This window comes from Pollicipes pollicipes, unplaced genomic scaffold (assembly GCF_011947565.3).
Source record: "Pollicipes pollicipes isolate AB1234 unplaced genomic scaffold, Ppol_2.1 Scaffold_7261;HRSCAF=8764_pilon_pilon_pilon, whole genome shotgun sequence".
Lineage (NCBI taxonomy): Eukaryota > Metazoa > Arthropoda > Thecostraca > Pollicipedomorpha > Pollicipedidae > Pollicipes > Pollicipes pollicipes.
In genome coordinates this window covers 45,150,708-45,170,400 of record NW_023597054.1, presented here as the reverse complement: position 1 = coordinate 45,170,400, position 19,693 = coordinate 45,150,708, and the positions used below count along the sequence as shown (strand labels likewise).

General features: G+C 47.8%; 2 protein-coding genes across 4 annotated transcripts; one reads left to right on the top strand and one right to left on the bottom strand.

Moving 5' to 3' along the window:
* Window positions 1-440: 440 nt before the first annotated feature.
* LOC119111991 (UDP-galactose translocator) lies at window positions 441-9,204 on the bottom strand. 3 transcript variants are annotated; one of them, XM_037235912.1, is made up of 6 exons: window positions 9,154-9,204; window positions 5,884-5,970; window positions 4,986-5,099; window positions 3,486-3,700; window positions 2,316-2,948; window positions 441-2,055 (listed from the first exon to the last, which is right to left on the bottom strand). In XM_037235912.1, the coding sequence occupies exons 2-6, from the start codon at window positions 5,897-5,899 to the stop codon at window positions 2,014-2,016; spliced, it is 1,020 nt and encodes a 339-aa protein (XP_037091807.1). In that variant the 5' UTR covers window positions 5,900-5,970; window positions 9,154-9,204; the 3' UTR covers window positions 441-2,013. The 3 variants fall into 3 exon arrangements, with proteins under 3 accessions (XP_037091807.1, XP_037091805.1, XP_037091804.1); XM_037235910.1 differs by lacking the exon at window positions 9,154-9,204 and adding an exon at window positions 9,022-9,134; XM_037235909.1 differs by lacking the exon at window positions 9,154-9,204 and adding an exon at window positions 8,901-9,008.
* Window positions 9,205-9,357: 153 nt separating this feature from the next.
* LOC119111992 (GTP-binding protein Rheb homolog) lies at window positions 9,358-15,281 on the top strand. Its single transcript, XM_037235913.1, has 6 exons — window positions 9,358-9,463; window positions 12,140-12,228; window positions 12,994-13,065; window positions 13,452-13,659; window positions 14,084-14,213; window positions 14,586-15,281. The coding sequence occupies exons 2-6, from the start codon at window positions 12,180-12,182 to the stop codon at window positions 14,673-14,675; spliced, it is 549 nt and encodes a 182-aa protein (XP_037091808.1). The 5' UTR covers window positions 9,358-9,463; window positions 12,140-12,179; the 3' UTR covers window positions 14,676-15,281.
* The last annotated feature ends 4,412 nt before the right edge of the window (window positions 15,282-19,693 follow it).

Sequence of the window (19,693 nt, the reverse complement as noted above, 5' to 3'; positions counted from 1 at the left end):
CCCATGACGAAGGGAGCTCACAGCATACCGAGAACATGCTGCAGGATATGTCGGATGTGACGGGAACTGCCGCAACTTCATGACATAACGTATGCCAAGCATTTTTCTCCTCGTCGACAGTGGTGGCCCGTGTGCCTCCACGAAAAGACTGACAGAAGGTGACGTGCGGAACACCCCAGCTACAATACGAATGGCGGTATGGTGAGCCGCATCAGGAGCACGCGCGCTGGCGGCATAATGATACCATGGGGACAAAACGTAGAACAGAACCCCGCATTTATTTTCAAATACTGATTGTTTCCGACAGCAATTACGCTTTTTGATGTAAAACGCTTCGTACGGACAAGGCACTTGGAAAACATATTGCTGCCGGCGAGCATCAGCGAGCGGCCCACAAACTCTCTGCCCCCCCCCCCCCCCCCCCCCGCCGCGTCCACAGGTCAGACACCCCACAGCCCCAACCACGCACGACTCAACCGCTGCCCTCTCGGCAGTCATCAAGACCAACACCAGTTGCGCGGGGCAGGAATGAACTATGTGCACACACCGACTCCTGCCTCGCGCGAGAGTTTATCAGCGTTCAGCGAGACGCAACATTTCAACAATTATAACGATACAATAACAGCCCTTCAGCACAGTCCCGTCCCGAGCATGTTTCCAACGAGACCGAGTGGCAACATTGCTATTTTGTACAGAACAGACTGGTTATATGCACTCGAGGTTGCATGCAAGAAAAACCAAAAGTTAAGACACCAGCACTTTATTATTTCCTGAGATCAAGACAACTCTGCCACGCAAAATACTTTGTTTCGAAAACAACACCCAAAATGCACGAGACGGATATGCACACAGCTAAAGCGAAAGACCCATGACAATCCCAGGAAATCGGTTCCGAGCACATTCCAACACAAAGCCTGTTGAGGATAACGATTACCGCGGGACCGAGAACAATCAATGTGAATCATGGCAACGTTACGCCAAGAGCTTGGTAACACTATGGTGACCAGGCGACGTACCTTAAAGTGCAAAACTCGAACAACAGCCTTTATGTCTTTAGAAACCCAGGTGACAGAAGATCAGCGTCAGCCATCGACAGGGAACTCAGAACGTGGCGATAGGAGCAACGTAAGTCACACAACACGTAAAAAGCTTGGCACATTCCGGCACGTTACAATTGCTCCAACTGTAAGCCGACAAACCCGGCTTACAATTGGAGCCTTTGGAAGCATGGCCGACGGACGAGCCGGACGTGGAATAAAACAAAAGGGGAGACAACGCACTTTCGTGCAGAACAAAAGGGAAGGAGACTAAGCGAATATGACGGACGGCAAAATAGTCGCCCACGTCAAGTAATAGCCCACATGCCTACGATGACACAGAAAGACATGATCATTCACCATAGGTGTCACCCACAGTGAGCATTTACCGCGTGACTGGTAAGACGAGCTCTCCCCAACCGACCACGACACATACTGATTTGGACCCTGTGTGCCCATAACACATACGCCTGCAAACGCACCAGGAGTGTCCCAAACGCCCAGAGTTAGCCGACACTGACGGCAGCGACGGGCTGAGCAGAGGAGCTAGCTGAGGCCCGCCGCGTCGAACATGCCACGGGCACACCACACGCTGCCGCACCCAGCGATGGAAGCGCTCTCAAACCAGTATGCAACACTTCTTGGACATGCAACTCCAACCAAATCAACCAGCCACACTGATTTCATATTTAAGTTCGTTTCCAATCAAAAATATCACTCATTCTTTAACCCAAGAGCGTGGAAAATATCCGTATAACTGAGTACAATCCTCACTTTTGGATGCCGAAGTCAGCAGAGGACCTGGCTGAAGTATACGGTTCGTTTGTACATCCGACTACGAGGTGGACCCGTGCGTGCATAATGAGATAGTGCAGGATACAGAAGACCTCCACCAAAAGAGCCAAAGCAGTGCGTTCGGCGACAGGAGCCGGCTGTCCGGTCTGGGGTCTGCCGGGGCCCGAGTGAGTGCATGGCGTCACGGTGCGACCTTTCTGACCGCGCTCCCGCCACCGTCAGCCTGGCGGCGGAAAAAACAGTCAGAGTTCGTCTGACGCCCACCAGGCGGCAGAAGACGAAGCTGGCAAATAGCCGAGTCATGCACCGCTAAAGATCAGCGAGTAAGCAGATAGCTGTGCAGAGCGAACACAAATATAGCACGTTTGACGACAAGCAGCGAGCCAAGATAACCAAACCAGAAAGAAAAAACAGCTTCAGAGCCTTCGCGCTGCTCAGAGCATAGGTAGCCTGCGCACTGCGCCGTCAGCGGCCGCCTCACACCTTGAGCGGGATGGCGGCGACGACCGGCGGCTGGTAGCTGTACATAAACACGGCTGACAGCACCATGGCCGTACCCGCCACGAACATGACCGACAGCTGGAAGTCGAATAGGTAGATGGAGACGATGCACGAGATGATGATGGCCAGCGAGGTGGCGAAGCCCTTCAGGATGTTGTCGGCGTACTTGACCACCACGGCCACCAGCAGGCCGCCCATGGCGTTCTGGAAAATGACGCACCACACGACCCAGTCGAAGCCGAACAGGAGGCCGTTGTCGGCGATGCGGCCGCCGTCGCTGAGCAGGCCGGTGGCCAGCGCCAGCGGCAACGACAGCGCGCTCAGCTGCACGTTTCGGATCCAGACGCTCACGTCCGAGCCCTTCAGGATCTTCTCGAAGTAGATGCCGGCGAATCCGGACAGCACGCAGGCGGCGAGGGCGCAGCTGAAGCCGAGCAGCTGGCTCTGGGCGGGCGCGTCGGCAGTCGGCCGCGCCGGCTCGGCCTGCGCCAGCTGCACCAGCGCCACGCCCACCAGCAGCACGAGCAGTGCGCACCACTGCAGCGGCCGCAGTGAGCGGCGCAGGATCGTTACAGAGAACACGGCCGTCGTCAGGATCTTCAGCTGGTAGGTCACCTGGCGGCCAGCCGAGCGCGTCAGCACGCCGCTGCGCCCGGCGGCTGGGAGTGCGAGTGTCCAGGGGCCGCAGGGGCCGAGGGTAGGTGGGTCAGTGCACGACTGATGCTCAGACAGAACCGTAACACATAATTCCTCCTCACGAGCGCGATAACTTGAAGGCGCATGCACCCACTGCGCTATACACTGTCAGCGGTGATATGATAACTTGGGCCTCCAGGCGCTACCGAACATCTAAAGAGGAGGTACCCTATGTTGATATGGAAGGCTAACTCCGCCCTGATACGTGACAGTAGTACATATCCATGGGTTCATTTCATTAAGCATCGCAGCTGGATTCTACTGGTGCCTAGTAACTAATAACCACTGGTGCAGAGTAACTACCTAGTAATTCGTAACCCGTTGACCGCCACAAATACTGAGGAGGAGGCAGCTCCATCCAGACGTGCCGCGAGCATGAGTCGAGGGATCTCCCAGCTGCGCCCACTCACCACGCCGCGGCCAGTTGTAATGATGGTGATGATTGGTCCGCCTCACCTGGTAGGTAGCGGCGTCGAGATTAGAGGCGGCCACGTACAGCAGGTTGTTCTGTACGGTGTAGATCAGACTGGGCACGCCCACTTTGAGCGTGTCCAGCTTCTGGTCGAGGATCTGCGTCTTGATGGCCAGCCAGGCGCGCGAAAGCGAGCCCTCCGAGGTCGGCAGGATGGCCAGACACGTGACCAGCTTCACCAACTCGCCCATCAGCACGGCTGCCGGTCACACGACCCCTACGTTAGCTGGCGTCTCGCCGGGGGAGACGAGACCGATGGTTCAATGAGCTAGCTGGGATTCGGATGTAGCTCCGAATGATGATGGGGCCGGCGATGAAGGAAAGCCGGATGTTTAACGCTTTTTACGCGATTTCGATACAACTTTTATTTCACAGATTTACTGTAAACCCATTGCCTGCATGAATTTCTGAGATCAGCGACCACGCTAAGCAGCGCTTGTTGCACAAGCAGTGGCCTCAACATCGCATCGTGAAATCCAGCCCTTTAAACACCACCAAGCACACAAAGGCGTCCATTGTGGGTCATTATGTGCGACACTGCCCATTTCTGAACATTGTACAGAACTAAACAAACATTTTGGTGAAACTTGGCGGGGTGCTTTGGTTAAGTTCGCCATATATTTTATACTTTTCCATATGTCACACGTCAGTTTGCACGTACGGCGCACGCATAGGGGTCATTGATAAGCATGCCTTAACATGTACGTTGGCAACGCATGTCTGTATCATAATAACTGCTGTTTATGTAGGCGTGGACTTTTTTTGGTCCCTTGGGCGACGCAATAAAACCACAGAAGCGTTTTACGTGCAGGCGCCAGCATATGTACGCATATTGTATGGCGTCCTATGCTGACAATTCGCCTGGGTTTTGGAGCTCACAACTCCAATCCGTTCTGTAACATAGGTCCTGGTGCTATCTGCCGGCTTTCAATCGGCACGTCACCATGCGACTGCGTCACAGCAACCACTGAATTCCCCTGGAGGGGAGCCACAGCCGGTACACGCGACATTATAGCTTACAGCATCAATAAAAGAACACCTATCGTCTTGTCCGAGCACCTGTCTCCGCCATTTTCCCCACAACGGCCCGAACGTAGCGGTGCGATGGTGCGCACACAGCTGCGCAATGACGCTTCTTCCCCCCCCCCCCCCCCCCTCCTCAATCACCTAACCCTCCATCCCGCGCTCACCTGCGCGTAAAACGACTCGTGAGACGAAGTCGAGCTCGCGTTTATCTGCTGATATACATGCTGATGTTTACGCCCCACTCCCAGCAGCGCGAATCTGTATTCCACGGGATTTCACAATCCATCTACCACGACCACATATGACACGCGACTTACATAAACGTGGGCAACATCAATGGCACTCGGTCATATGATGCTCATCATTATGACTCCCACCATCGCCCTCTAGCAAAGCTCCACCTTCCCGACTGGCCGATGAGGCGACTGCGGAGCGCACCGCCGCCGGCGGCCGCTGACCTGAGGTGGACAGGAACATGTCGCCGGGCCGGGTGCGAACGTAGCGGGTGCAGAGGCCGAGCAGCGCATTCTGTACGGTCAGCGTCACCAGGCTGATGTACTTCATCGATGAATCTGAAGGAGAATGGCAGGTCGGGCTGCACCAGGTCAATTTGATAAAGTGGGGCAGAACCAATTCCCACCCGAAGAGACGAAGTTGAAAGGGCAAAACATGAAGTGATATATGCAAAAATAAGGTGGAACGGATCTGAAACAAACAAAAAACATCACACAAACTTCTGTGATACAGAAGCGATGGCAAGAGATGGCTATCACTGTCTGTTTCATTTGGCCTCTATTCCATCACTGGTCACCACCCACCTTTATTCATCACCACTTTACCCCCCATTTGGCACCTGGCAAACAGGGACTGGCAAACCCTTGATGAATATTTGCATACACCATGACGGTGCTCTCAAACACTACTTGTATCCAACCAAACTTATCCTTACCATACCACCAGTTTCCATCTGGACCTATGCATATATTTTCCCAGTCTGCCTGTCACCCTTGGGAAAGTGTTTGTTAACACAATAAATGGAAGAACTGATATTGGTTACACATAAGCATCAGCTGATGTAAAATCAGCAACACAATAACAATCCTGAAACTAGGTACATATTTTTACTATGGTACATTTATTGTGGCTTTAAAAGCCCAAGAAACAAAAAAGGGCTTCAGTTCCCGCATACATAAAAGTTGTGGAATACTGACTCACAATGCCAATATGGTGTACCAACTACTAAGGTCATTTTGCACCAAAATTAATGTTTACTTTTACCTGAACAGCATGGAAATGGTGCATCCCCCAGAAGCTTAATTTGTGATCCCCCATTACATGTGGCTGCTGACAGCTTACCTTTGGTTTGAGCCATAGTGCAGATAGAAGAGGCTGCTGCTGTCCACCAATTCAGCTCATCCAAATGAAATGCTGTCAAAACCAGCCCTGAAAAAGGACTGCCTGTGACAATGTGGCACACTGTGCAACATGTCAGCACATGAAGATAAAAAATCAGAGTCAGCATGAACTAAATTTATGCATGTTCACAATCACTACTACCCAGGACTATACATGTATATGATCCTGGTGCATGCAACCATTTCAAATGTGTTATGGAGGGTGTGTCAGCCCAATATGAAGCTAATTTCCATTTCAGAGCATGTATAGGCCTGATGAATAACCACCCCACAATTTAGAAGGGTGGATATGCACAGCCTTCCTTCATTGCACAAAGTACAGTGAGCCTGGTTATATGTTTATGTGCATTTGCCATCTCATGAGACATTGACTTGTGCCCTGACCACAAAACCATAACCTACGGTACACAATTTGTTACAAAGTGACGAACGTGTTTTGTATTTGGTTTGATGTGTTATACTGGGACAGGTAGAAAACAACAAGACTTGCTGGTTATGTCTAGTAGATGATGTGTTTACAGGCAAGCAGCCATCAATGACCAGGCCCCAGTCTACCACAAAATCCTTATCCCAGACATGTCTAGGGTAGCAGCACATTCTTTGCAATACCTTTACATGCATGTATATTATAAATACAGGTCAGGGTATACATTGCTATCTCATTTTAAAAAAGAGCATTGCGCATCAATCGTTGTCTTTAAGGCAGAACATATCGTAATTAATCGTAAAACAGGTCATCTAAACTCTTACCTTGGAACTTAAATAGCTACGATATCAAACATCAGAGCGCCACAAACACACGGCAGCAACCGCGAGCCTGACGCTACGCGTGATCACAACATTACTGCCCATCGAGAACCATAAAAATGTACGGGGTCAAGGTAACAAGAATCCAATGAATTTGTTTCTTGGGTATCCAAAGCAGCCTTCCGCACTGTTTGTAGATTGGTCAATATGGTGGGCAAATATGATGTATTTGGGTGGGGAATGAAAAGCAAAATGAGAACATGGCAGCTAAACAAAGCTTCTTAATGTGGTATGTATATATGGCATGGAACATGGATGCCAATGGGACATTGGGTTGAAGGGGATAGGATGGGGAGGTTACATTAGGTTAGGCAAATTTAGGCTAATTTAGACTATGCTCCGGACTATTCTGGCCTGTCTGTTTCATCAACGTAGCTGCATGCCATAACAAATGTATTTCATTATTAGTGGTACCTGGGTCCCATACATTCTTTATCGTTCTAGATAAGCAGAAATATTGCAACCACGCAATGATAACGCAGAAACAGCCCTGGGAGTTGAGGCGGTGGAGTGTGAGCGGCGTTCGGGAGCTTGCTGTCGTAGTTATTGAAATTCAAAGGTAGGAGCATGAATCTACCTGTTTTGTGATTATTTACTAGATGTTCTGCCTTAAACATGACAAATGATGCAAAATAACTTTTTCTAACATTAGACACCAAGGTCAGGGTATACATTGCTACCTCATGTTAAGAAAGAGCAGTGTACATCAATCGTCGTTTTTAAGGCAGAACACATCGTAATTAATCGTAAAACAGGTCATCTAAGCTCCTACCTTGGAACTTAAATAACTATGATAGCGAACATCCGAGAGCAAACACGCAGCAACCACGACCCCAGCGCCATTTCTACGCGTGATCGCAACATAACTGCGTGATCACAACATTACTGCGCATCAAGAATCATAAAAATGTATGAGGCCAAGGTAACAAGAATTCAATAAAATGTGTTTCTTGCATATCCAAACAGTCCTCCATATTGTTTGAAGACTGGTCACATGGTAGGGAAATATGATGTTTTTGCATAGGAAGGAAAAGCAAAATGAGAATATGGCGACTAAACAAAACTTCTTGATACAGTACATATGTATGGCATGGAACATGGATGCCAATGGGACACTGGGTTGAAGGGGATAGGGTGGGAGGTAGGTTAGGTTAGGCTAGGTTAGGTTAGGCTAGGTTAGGCTAGGCTAGGTTAGGTTAGGTTAGGTTAGGTTAGGTTAGGTTAGGTTAGGTTAGGTTAGGTAGTAGGTTTGGTTAGGTTAGGTTGTTAGGTTAGGTTAGGTTAGGTTAGGTTAGGTTAGGTTAGGTTAAGTCAGTCAGGTCAGGTCAGGTCAGGTCAGGTCAGGTCAGGTCAGGTCAGGTCATGTCAAGCCAGGCCAGGCCAGGCCAGGCCAGGCTAGGCTAGTTTAAGCTATGTTCTGGACTATTCTGGCCTGTCCATTTCATGAACATACCTAGACATGGTAAGAAGCATTTTTCATTGCATTATTATTGTTACCATGGTCCTGTGCATTTTTTTTGGTTCTTGATAGGCAGAAATATGGTAAAACAGCACTGAGGAGTCAAGGCGGTGGGATGCGTGCAGCGCTCAGGAGCTCGCTATCGTAAATATTAAAATTTGAAGGTGCGAGCATGAATCTACCTGTTTTAAGATTATTTATGATATGTTCTGCCCTAAACACGACAAATAGTGTACAATTATTTTTTCTAACATTAGGTAGGAATGTATACCCACACTAGCACCAAAGTATACCTACACCTAAATACACGCTCTCAGAATGAAGGATGCATAAGCACTAGTTTTGGCCAGATGAGTCAATATTTAAAGGAAATGTGACCTTGAAAAGGTAAGTTCAGGCAACACTACTACAGAAGCATTTTCACTCAAAATATAGAGAAAATTACATGCAAATTGACACAACCTGAGCTCCAAATGCAAATCTTCAGGGTTCCCTGCACAGATGACCAAAAGCGTGTGGCGGAGCAAATGGGTACCATAGCAGACTGGACCAGGCCGAGCAGCTTACGTTAAAAGCCGGGAAACGATTAAAGCCAGCAGGCCTTATAGCTGGCTTTCCCTGCAGTCACCAAAGGTGACGATATCTACCCATATGGCACAGGGACATACAAAGGTATTGTCACGCTCACTCACCACCTGTTACGATTTGCAAAGATCCCGAGGGATGCCCACAAACACCTCCACTTCCGTGAAAGACGTCCCAGAAAATCCAGCAGGCAACATTGAGTTTGAACAGCACGGAATAATGGCGCACCTTTGACATTCACTTATACGTTAACCTTGAATCTTCACCACGTCCACAGTTTTACATAACATTTCTTGAATATACATTTCCTTGTTAAAGAGCAGATTCACCGTTGCCGTATTCGTTCCAATTGGATCATACCCCTTTTGATTGGTTGAATTTGTGGAAGCGCCGTCTATGCGAGCTCTTTTCGATCAGAATGATACAGTTTCTCTACCCTCTCTACCCATGGAGAGAATTTACCACCGGCTGTGAAGGTTTTCTTGTACACAAATTAAGACGGAAAATGCGCATGTTGTACAATGACGATCCCACACCTTACCATCGCACCTGCATAGCCAAAAATTGAGTGCGTTGTTGGATCTGGGAGGTCGGGAAGTCCAAGGCCGTTGAAAGATAGTCGTGTTTTAAAGTATCCCTGTTCGCGTGAGGGGAGTGACGAGCGTGCGTGGTAAGGATGATCCCGTGGATGTGACGACCGTGATACACCTGGCTAAGCTAAGAATATGGAGTGTGTATCGCTACATTGGGCTGTGTATGTTTGGTTCCCTATTCCTGTGATGTGACAATGGAACTGGATCTACACCAATATGAGCATGTCTTTGTGGGAATAAGCGAAACGTTTTGCGTGCTTAATATGTGGGAAATGAGAGGGGCATATGGTCTCATCGAAGGTTGTCAATGTTACACACAATAATAATGAAAAATTTGTTGATGCATGCTAGCATCACATGAACGTGTTTGAGTCAACCAATGGGAGGGTCACACCACTTGACCCTCTGAATGTCTGGCACATTACTGTGCACCTACTTACCCTGCCTCAAGTTACATGAATGCATGAAGACAGCCAATTATTTGAATCTGGTAAGAAGGAGGTGCAGATTTTGATAATTTTCTAAATTAATGTGCCTTGGTTTTAAACATATTTGTTTTATTTAACATGGCCCAGCTTTGTTCATTCATGGTTACCAGCACAGGTGTTAATATTGAGGATAGAAAATATAAGCTATGCCTGCTTGATAATGTTGTGTAGTTTTGTTTTGTTGGAGGTCACAGCACCAGCTTTTCTCAGAATGCTGTAAAATGAGGAGCTTACAGCTTTTCTTGCTTATGTCTAGTGTTTGTCTCTCTTAATTTCTTCTTGAGTAAGCATGTAAGTTGTCTGCAATTGTGCCAGGGCTATTCATGAGGGCTTCCATTCAGCACAAACTTGCTAACTGATAATGTTGTCTGACAAACCATCCTGCATTTAAGCAAGCATCAAGTTGTACATACCACTGAAATATGACATGAAGAGTAATAATTTGGTTTTATACAGCAGTTTATGACTTACTGCAAAGCTCATGTTCACTGCCAGTCAAGACAATACAATGTTATTTATGCTCCACAGGACTGGAGTGCACATATGACACAAGGATTGGTATGATGGCTTATGCACTTACAGTAAGATATTTGATATTAACCAATGCTAAAACCCCTTACATGTTAGACTATAATGAGCATTTATCACTAGATCATCAGATGAGCTTATTCTAATTGTGCAGTTTTTGGAGCAGCAAAGCAATGATAACTGCAAAACAACCTGAGGTGTTTTTAGTCTTTGTTTCATGTATGTCTTTTGGTCAGCTATATAGTATGTAAAATCAAGGTAAATAACATAAATTGGTGCATGGTTAGATCTGTGTTTAAATTAAAATGATGTCCAGATTTTCCTATTTGCTTCTGACACTTTCTGCAGTTTTGTAGATGGCCTGACTTGTGGTATATGGACAGTTCTTTATCACAGCATATACATAAATTCCATTTTTAGCAAGAAGCATTTTTGCTGTGTGTTATTATGCCTTTGATTACTTACTTTGGATTGTTAAACCACAAATGTATTATGGAGATGAAGATTATATTTTAACCCTGATCTGCATGAAATTGTCTATGTACTGAAACATGATCATCTCAGACTAGTTGTGTTTTAGCTTGACCAGTCTCATCATCATATGGAGATGAACCCCAGGAAATTCTTAGAAGTCCCTTAATGGCTGTGTTGTTGGCTTGGCTGTGAAATGAATGGAGGGCACTGCTGCTCTTTAAAAGTATCCATAATCTAACTCTTGTGGAGCCATTAAGTTGTATGTAAGCTACATATATTTATCTTGCTTGTAATAGTTTGCACCTCTCTGACCTTGGATGTGCTAACAAGATATGAGGCTAGTAAAAAGTATGTATTTTTACTTTAGAATGCACTCTCATTACCATGGTTGATTGATGGCCCAAAATCCCAGATTGTTATCCATGACAGGGAATGGGGATATAGCAATAAAGTTGTGGGCCACCAAGGACAACCATTTAATATGTTGCATCTTTGGGATGCCCACAGCTATCACTTGGTTAGCATCAACATTGGCCTGGTGATGTCAAATTTGGACAGCTGTGTAGTGAGGATTGATTAACAGAGCAGTTGTGGTTAAGCTAAAACCAAAGTAGAGCCTTTTCTCTTTCAGATTTGAATTTGTGTTGAGATGTTCTGGGATTTTAGCTCACTGTGCAAAATTTCATTGTTTTCATCATTTTAATATTATTGCCAATATTTTATTTTTAGCTGGAAAAGTCCAGCATTTATATAGCTGTTGTTTGATTCCAGGTTATGCACTTGTACATTGTGTTAAAATAAAACCAAAATGCTTGTAAATGGCAAATATTGAAAAGTGTTTTAGTCCCATTTCTGTGATCAATTTGTGGTTAAATTAATTCAAATTCATCTGGCGCCTGGGTGGGTCTAAATGGAACCTGGGTGGGTCTAAAATGACATACCACAAACATCCCCAATGTCACATTGCTCACTGTGGTATATCAAAGTTTCCCAATTTCAGGATGCTTGAAAAGACAGAATATGCTGTGAGTCTGTGCTTGCTGTGATATTGTTGTAAGAGTCTGTGCTTGCCACAACCTTATACACCTTCATGATGACTTGTGTTGTTTGCCCCATCCAGGTCAGACCCATCCTAGTGAAAATCATGTGTGCACAAGACATGACAGAGTGTACCACAAGGCATGTGCAGGGTATACTTGTTCTAGTGTAACATGTTTGTTACCACATGCTATTCAACATATTAAGATTGGTCATTGTTTTTAGGTCAGCATAAAGCTTCATACACATCCTCTGCGTGGACAAAATGCCCTCAAAGCAGAGGAAAGTTGCTGTGTTGGGGTTCCGTTCAGTCGGTGAGTTAACATGTTTTGATGATGCTGATGTGTTGGTTTGCATATTAATACAATGGAGCATTAACTAATTTCATAGATTAACCTGTAAAATACCTTCACTTGCACAACCCAGAATGAGAGGCTTAAGTCATTTTACTAGTTTTTTTTTTTTTGTCTGGCCTGGCTGTGTTGGCTAAGGTTATTATTATATCAGCTGTGTTGAGCTCACTCTCAATGTGTCAAGCAGGTCAGCTAAACTGTTCACTTGTTGAATGCACCGTTCTCCCACATATCATATGTTTGTGTCAAAGTGACAGATCTGATCATGTTGTGCCAAGATGCTCTCTATTTCAAAATGCAAAATCTTGTATTACACTGTCCTCACATATTGCACTTACTTGTTGCGATACAGTATGGCCACATGTTTGTCTGTTGATGAACAGTGTATAAGGAAGCAGCAATCATGACTTTGTATTTGTGATGAATGATGCAAACAGATTCTTTGATTATAATGTGAGGTTAAAGGTTGTCATCTATGGAATGAAATGTGCTTTACATGGTATAGTTACATTTGGCTGAGAGGTTATATTGCATATATTTGAAATCCCAAGTGTTTCAAAGAACTGCTTATACCATATCAGAAGAAATTCTGAGTTGTCATTCAGTTGCCTGTTTACCCCATGTTTATTTGACAGGTGATGGGCCAGACATGCTTTCACCCATTGCATTACTGTCCACAACACCTGGTTTGTCTGATTGTGAGTGCTCTTTCGCTCATGTTGCCAGGTAAATCGTCCTTGTCCATTCAATTCGTCGACAACCAGTTCGTGGACTCGTACGACCCCACTATTGAAAACAGTGAGTATAATGTCAATGTGAGTGAGTATGTCAGTGTCAATGTCAGTGAGTGTATACAATATGTTTTCAAAGTGGGTCAAGTCAGCTGTCTGAATTGTGCTTTCAGAACAATGCCTAAGCTCGCTTGTAATAACCTGGATAATATTGTCTTTTGACATCAGCTTGTACCGTACTATTCGTCATGTTGGATATTTGTCGTTCGTAAAAGCGCAATCCAGTTCAGTTATCGCCACATCTACGGGCTGCGCGGAGCGAAGACATGTTCGGAAGTTAGATTTCACACCAAGTCCAGCAGTCCTACTCGTAGCACCCCTCCGGCCGCGCATGCTGGCGTTCCGCTGTTCGCCCCCGGAAGGCCCGCTGATGAACTGACGCGTCTCCTGCAGCGTTCTCTAAGGTGGTGAAGGTGCGCGGCCAAGAGTACGAGATCAAGATCGTGGACACGGCCGGCCAGGACGAATGCTCCATCATGCCTTCCCAGTACACCATGGACGTCCACGGCTACGTCCTCGTCTACAGCATCAACTCGCACAAGAGCTTCGAGGTGCTCCGCTCCATCCACGACCGGCTGCTCGACCTCACGGGCAAAGTCAAGTGAGCGCGCGCTCCGGCCCCGAACGTTGCCTCCGTGGCTAGGGCCGAGACTGGCTGCTGTTGCAGCGCTCGCAGAGAGGTGGACCACCACGTAGAGAGGGCTCGAACCGAATCGAACCGGGTCATATCCGTTCGCTCCCCCCCCCCCCCCCCCCCTTCCCAAGATGGCTCAAGCTAGGAGAAAATGACAGTTTGCTGCACTGTGAAGAAAATTGAAGCATTTTTGTCCGTGATAAGTTTTCTTTCCTTCTGGTAAAAGGAAGCGAAATTTAATGACCGAAAACCAGAACCGCTTGTTTGTGGTCGGCCCCCGAGGCGGGGGCCCCCCCCCCCCCACGACAGCGTTCTGAATCTGTCCCTACTCGCGCAGTCCGTGTGTGCTCATGAATGGGTCCGGAAGTCTGACGGGCTGCCTCCTGCGCAGTCTGCCGATGGTGCTCGTTGGCAACAAGACTGACCTGCACCGCGAGCGCGAGATCTCGTTCGATGACGGCAAGCGCCTGGCCGACTCGTGGGGCGCCCTCTTCCTGGAGACGTCTGCCAAGCGGAACGAGGTGAGCGGCACCGCCGCCTGGACAGCAGCGCAGCGAAGAGCGGGGAAATGATGACGCCGGTTATGTCTTCGTGAGATGTGTCGCCTGGCCTCTCTCAGGGGATTCGTGTGATGGCGGGCATGTTTGGCGTCCTGTGCATTCTTCACTCGTTTCGGAAGGCGTCTTGTCTTATCTGATGCACGCACTCAGTAATTTCATGTGGCACCCCTCGTGGAAAGGCTTGCATTGTCTTTTCTACCGGAGGTACTTATTTTACCGCAGTGTCCCCGTCTGACATGCTGGATCCGACTGTCTGTTCTGGTCCCACGTGATCCGAAGGACCACATGCAGCGCCGACTGACCCTACTGACCCCGTCCGTCGGTCGTGCGCAGTCGGTGTCCGACATCTTCAACCAGCTGGTGGTGGAGATGGAGCGGGCCGACGGCAACGCCCCCAAGGACTCGTCCTGCGCCGTGCAGTGAAGCCGGCGCGCCGCCGGGCGCGTGGCCCCATGTAGCGGGCGGGGGAAACCGGGCTGGGATGACACGGCGCCTGGCGCCGGCCGGGCGTGCCGATCAAGCTGGCCTTATCGCCGCGTCTGCGCGCGACGGGTGCTCCTGACGGCCGGCGCGGGTGTGGCTGGTGAGACAGGTTGGCGCACAAGTATTGCAATGAGTGTAACGCGCCAGGCAATAACGATTTCCGTGTGTGGTGATGACGAGTGGGTCCAGTTTCTTTGCGTCACGCTTTGCCACTGCACACCGGCGGCCGGACGCGGCAAGGCTGGGTTTATGTACTGATATCGAATCCATTGTACAGACTTCGCTCTTTCATAGCTGTATATACATATGTACCCGTGTACAGTGACGTTGAAATTCTGATTGAGCCATTGATGTTAATTTTATAGTACGAGGGGTACCGGTGGCTCGGCGCCGGGCAGGGATCCGCAGCGTCCCGATCTGCATGTGCCCTACAATGGCAAGGTGTTCGCTCCTGTCAGCCTGAGTGGTCAGGGATTACCTCCAGATGTCGATGGCGAGAGGCTGGTACACGCATAGTAGTATGAATAAATGGCTGAGGACACGTCATGGTTGGTACTGACGTAGGTGTCGCTGTCTTCGTCCGATCACGATTCAGTTCCGCGCGGTTGGATGCTCGCGTTTTGCCCCCCCCCCCCCCCCCCCATGGGCTGAACTGGGTGGGATGGGGCTAGCCTTCCTCCAGGGCGAAGCATAAGTGTACAGGGAGACGAATATTGTGGCTCTTTTAGATGTTAAACAGTCACCCTCCCCTCCCCCCCCCCCCCGCCCCTCATTGGCACATTTCCGTGTCCAGACGTCGCCACGCGGGGTACTACGCTCAGTAAATCGTGAAAATGGTTTGTTAACGCACAATAAAGCACTGCCCCACTGATCAAGCACCACCACACTGCATCCGGCTAGCATTTGATGAACGGCTAAATGCCGAGTCTCAACGATGGTGTGCTCGGACTCTATGGTAAAAGAGTAAAATTGTTTATTCTATCACGCCAAACTAGCAGGGACGCGCGATCCTGGGAGAGAGCTCATCTTGCCTTACCTATTTGACTTAACCGGAGGTGCGCAAAAGGCGTTATCCCTTTATTCTGAAGATAAATATGGCGCTACAGCCCTCGGTTAACTAGGCTCGGTTTGCCACCCTCTCGTAATCGTAGGTTCAGTGTACCATCCCTTGTTTATTGCCGTAATTTTCGCCAAGTGTTGTAAATTAGCAGTGGCATGCCTTTTATTCCTCTCGATATGGCACACTTTGGGATTCAAATGTGACGCAGAAAATGATATGATGACAGCATGACGCGGCGTACCCTCCTTTACTGCTGACTGACTGGTGTGGGTGGCGCGCGGCTGATAAGGAAAATACCGAGGGCAACTTCTTCATCTTTATTTTATATCGCACAGCTTGTACGAGCTTGAGGTTAGTGTGAAAAACAATAGATACTGGGATTGGATCAGCTTGCGATGCATTCAACAGACACGGTCAAACGCAAGGGTATGGTTACTCAGCTATTTATATTTGTTGTAGGTACATCGGTGGTCGCCTGATCATGACATATTAAACTAGGACGTTTTTTAAGTGTCATATATCTTTGGGATCAGTCTAGAAGAACTGCTGCACTGTTTTATGGCCATTGTCATTGATTCCTTTTACATTTGTAGGATGCATGCTCAAACCACAGACCCAGTCTGCAAAAGGTTGCAGACCAGTCCAAGATATATGGGGCAGGTCTGTTTCTGTTCCAAATGAGGTGCCCCACTTCTCTGGCTCAGGGCAGAGGTCCGTGATCTGGTGACTAGGGGTCCTTAAGATATCCTTTCTGTAATGTAATTTGCACTTGTTTTGATGACCCCTACCGCTTGGGATGGGCTGGAATCACACTGAGCCAATCACCAAAATTTTGAATTATCCTTATGTTACGTAACTTACAGCACTGACAAATGTGTGTGCATCTGGAATGCATCATTTCTCAACATGAATGATCAAATCTTTCCTTTTGGAGTTGTGATGCAGACACTAGTGAGATAACACCACCTATTTGGCATGCAGCTTCTACAGCTTATGTACCTGCTCAGAGTAAGTTACAGAAGCTAACATAAGGAAAATGTTATGTACTAATGCAATATTTTTTGTCTGCTCATTTTAATGTTAAGAATGGTTATCTGGCTCTAGGGTGTGAGTGTTCTCATTCACTGCTGTACAGGATGATGTGTCAGGAGTAAAGTCAGCTATAACATGGTTAATACATATTTGACTCAATCAACTTTTGGGGTGCCCTGCGTGTTTGAATTGTGACTCCTCTGTTTTTATACATGTCAGGTTTTTACCTGCCCCACCCAACCTTCTCTGCAGCTTGGCACCTGCCACAAGGTATCAAGAGCTGTCTGGAAATAATGTAACCCATCTTAATTGAGGAATTCTGACCCACAAATTTCCAAAACCTGCCCCCAATTATTTATTCTTGGCTCAACCCTGCCCCAAAAAGATCTCATCAAAATCTGACTTGTTTTGCGGACTAGTCACAGGCTATGAATCACCACTGCACCTGCACAGGACATGATGTCTTTTCCTATTTTATCCTGTGTGGTCATGCTGTGCATTCTGCTAAAAAGAGAAACATTGACTGAATGTTTTTAATGCATGTTTCAACACCTGAAATGCAATCTGTGTAGCCAAATTTATGGAAAAATTGGTGATTGATTAATTGCAGCTTTTCATTATACCTGTCAAGGGCATAGTTTCATAAAATGAGAAGAGGAACTTAAAAGTGGAAAATGACCCAACCCACCCTTAAATATGCCAACAAGAAGGTTTCTCCAGATTTTTTCCACTTTCTTCCCAAAGCTGGGGAAGGGACTGAGCGCCCCCCCCCCCCCCCCCCCCCCCCCTAACTGAAAAGGAAACTGCACTTCTAGTACCTATATATTTAATTGCCTTGGCTTTGGTATTGTCAGGAGCTTTGCTCATTGCAGTCGTAGCTGTGTGCTTTACAATAGCAACTGTACCACCCTTTCCCCTTAAGGTAAACTGCACACTTTTCCAGGGCTGCAGCCCTTACACTGGATGAACCCCCCAAACCATCCTGTCATATGTTTGTATGTACCAACAAACAAGACAGGGATGATTTTACCTGTCAAACCTGTCACTTTCCAACAGCAGTCAGACCACCAACTTTAGTGAGCTGGTACATAAATCAGTCATCAGTTACTTGAATGTCCAGTCACTGTTACCTTAGACAGACTCAGTGCTTTATACTCTTGTCAGCAAAAACTTGGCATGTGCATCACTTAGTGCTGTCAGGGATAGAATGCTGGTGTTTCCTGGTTATAGACTGGTACATTAAGACCCTCCGTTACAACCTGAGGCGGGGCTGTTGCTATCCTTATGCTGGGGAGAACCATGCCATGAGCATCCTTCCAATTACAAGCACAGGAGGTGCCTGGGAGTCACTCTGGGTGTCAATCCCTGGTGCAGGCACTGTTCTATTCTTGTGGGTGTCATCCACCTCCACTGTCTCAGCCAGTGATGGATGGCCTGGACAACCTATATAATCAACTGCATGCTGTTGTGGGGTCCTGGGTAAGCCAAACCAGTTCAGCCTGATTGACAAATATAAATATGTTGTGTGCTATGGCCCTTGAATGCAGTCATGGTGACTGTTTGGGACTGACTCAGTCCTGTCCCCATTTCACCAAGACGCCTACATACCCGGACCCGACTTTAGACTCAGATCCAATCATTGCCACCATTCCTGACCCAGAGTCACCTGTTCAGTTGTTGACTGAGCTGATCGCCAACCATCTGACCATCATTCGTGCACCATTCAGCCACCCCTGCTGTCATTAGACGCATTTCAACGTGCGTCCATGCGGGAGGTAAACTGGGATGCGTCCTGCTCCGATGTTCTGCAGGTGGACTGGAATCTAGTTTATCGGAATGAAGATTTGGAGCAGAAAGTGGTTCGAGTTCACGCGCGTGTGGTGGATTGGGATGGACGTGCACTGCCCCCCTAAAAACCGTATCTCTCCGTCGTCGTTGCCACTGTCCTTGGCTTGAGGAGAAGCCCTGACCTGCGACGGCTGATGCAGCAGCGCGATGACGCGTATCGAGTATGCCGCGAATCTGGGGCCGAAACCGACCTTTGGGTTCACCCGCCTTTGAAACCGCGTGAAGGGCTATTGCGAGGTCGATGCGAAGTTTCTTGCGCGATACAATACTCACCGACCGGGTTGGTTTCTGGCGAAACATTAGAAACTTTACTTTCCATCCACGGAGGGACGTGGAGATGCCACTGTGGACCTGCCCATAGAAAAGGCCGACAAATGTAACGGGCATTTCGCTTTGGTAGGCCGGGGCGTCTCCGTCGAACTGGCATGGGGCAGTCACGGCGGTCTCCCTATTTCACGTCAAAACTGCGTCCTACGACTTCGCTCGAACGATCGATGGCTATGAGCGAGCCGTCATCACGGGCGATGGGACTTGACGGTGTGCCTTACATTACATGCATGTCTTGCATAAATGTTTCCCTGTCGTCGGGCCACATTTGCTTCATCCCATCAACACTTCTATCGCCTCTTGTGTTCGATTCGTGGAAGGTTGTCTCTGTCATCCCACCTCACAAGTCAGGCCCTCGTGACATCGCTATTAATTTAGGATCTATATATGAATGTTGCCTATAATGTCCAAAATATGTGAAAAGTTGTGTGCATGCAGCTATCGTCCCACCTCGTTGCCCATGATCTTAAAGCTCCATCACAACACCCTTACCTTGCCAGAGGGTGCCTGAACAGAGGACGCCCTGGTCGACGTCATTGAGTGGGCGGTACGTCGGATTAATGCTGAGCACATTGTCGCCGACACTTCCATTGATCTAAGTTGTGCCTTTGATAGTATTGATCATGGTCTCCTGACAAGGTTGTAGTCATATGGCATTGATCTGAAGTAGTTTGAGAGTTACTTGCTGGTC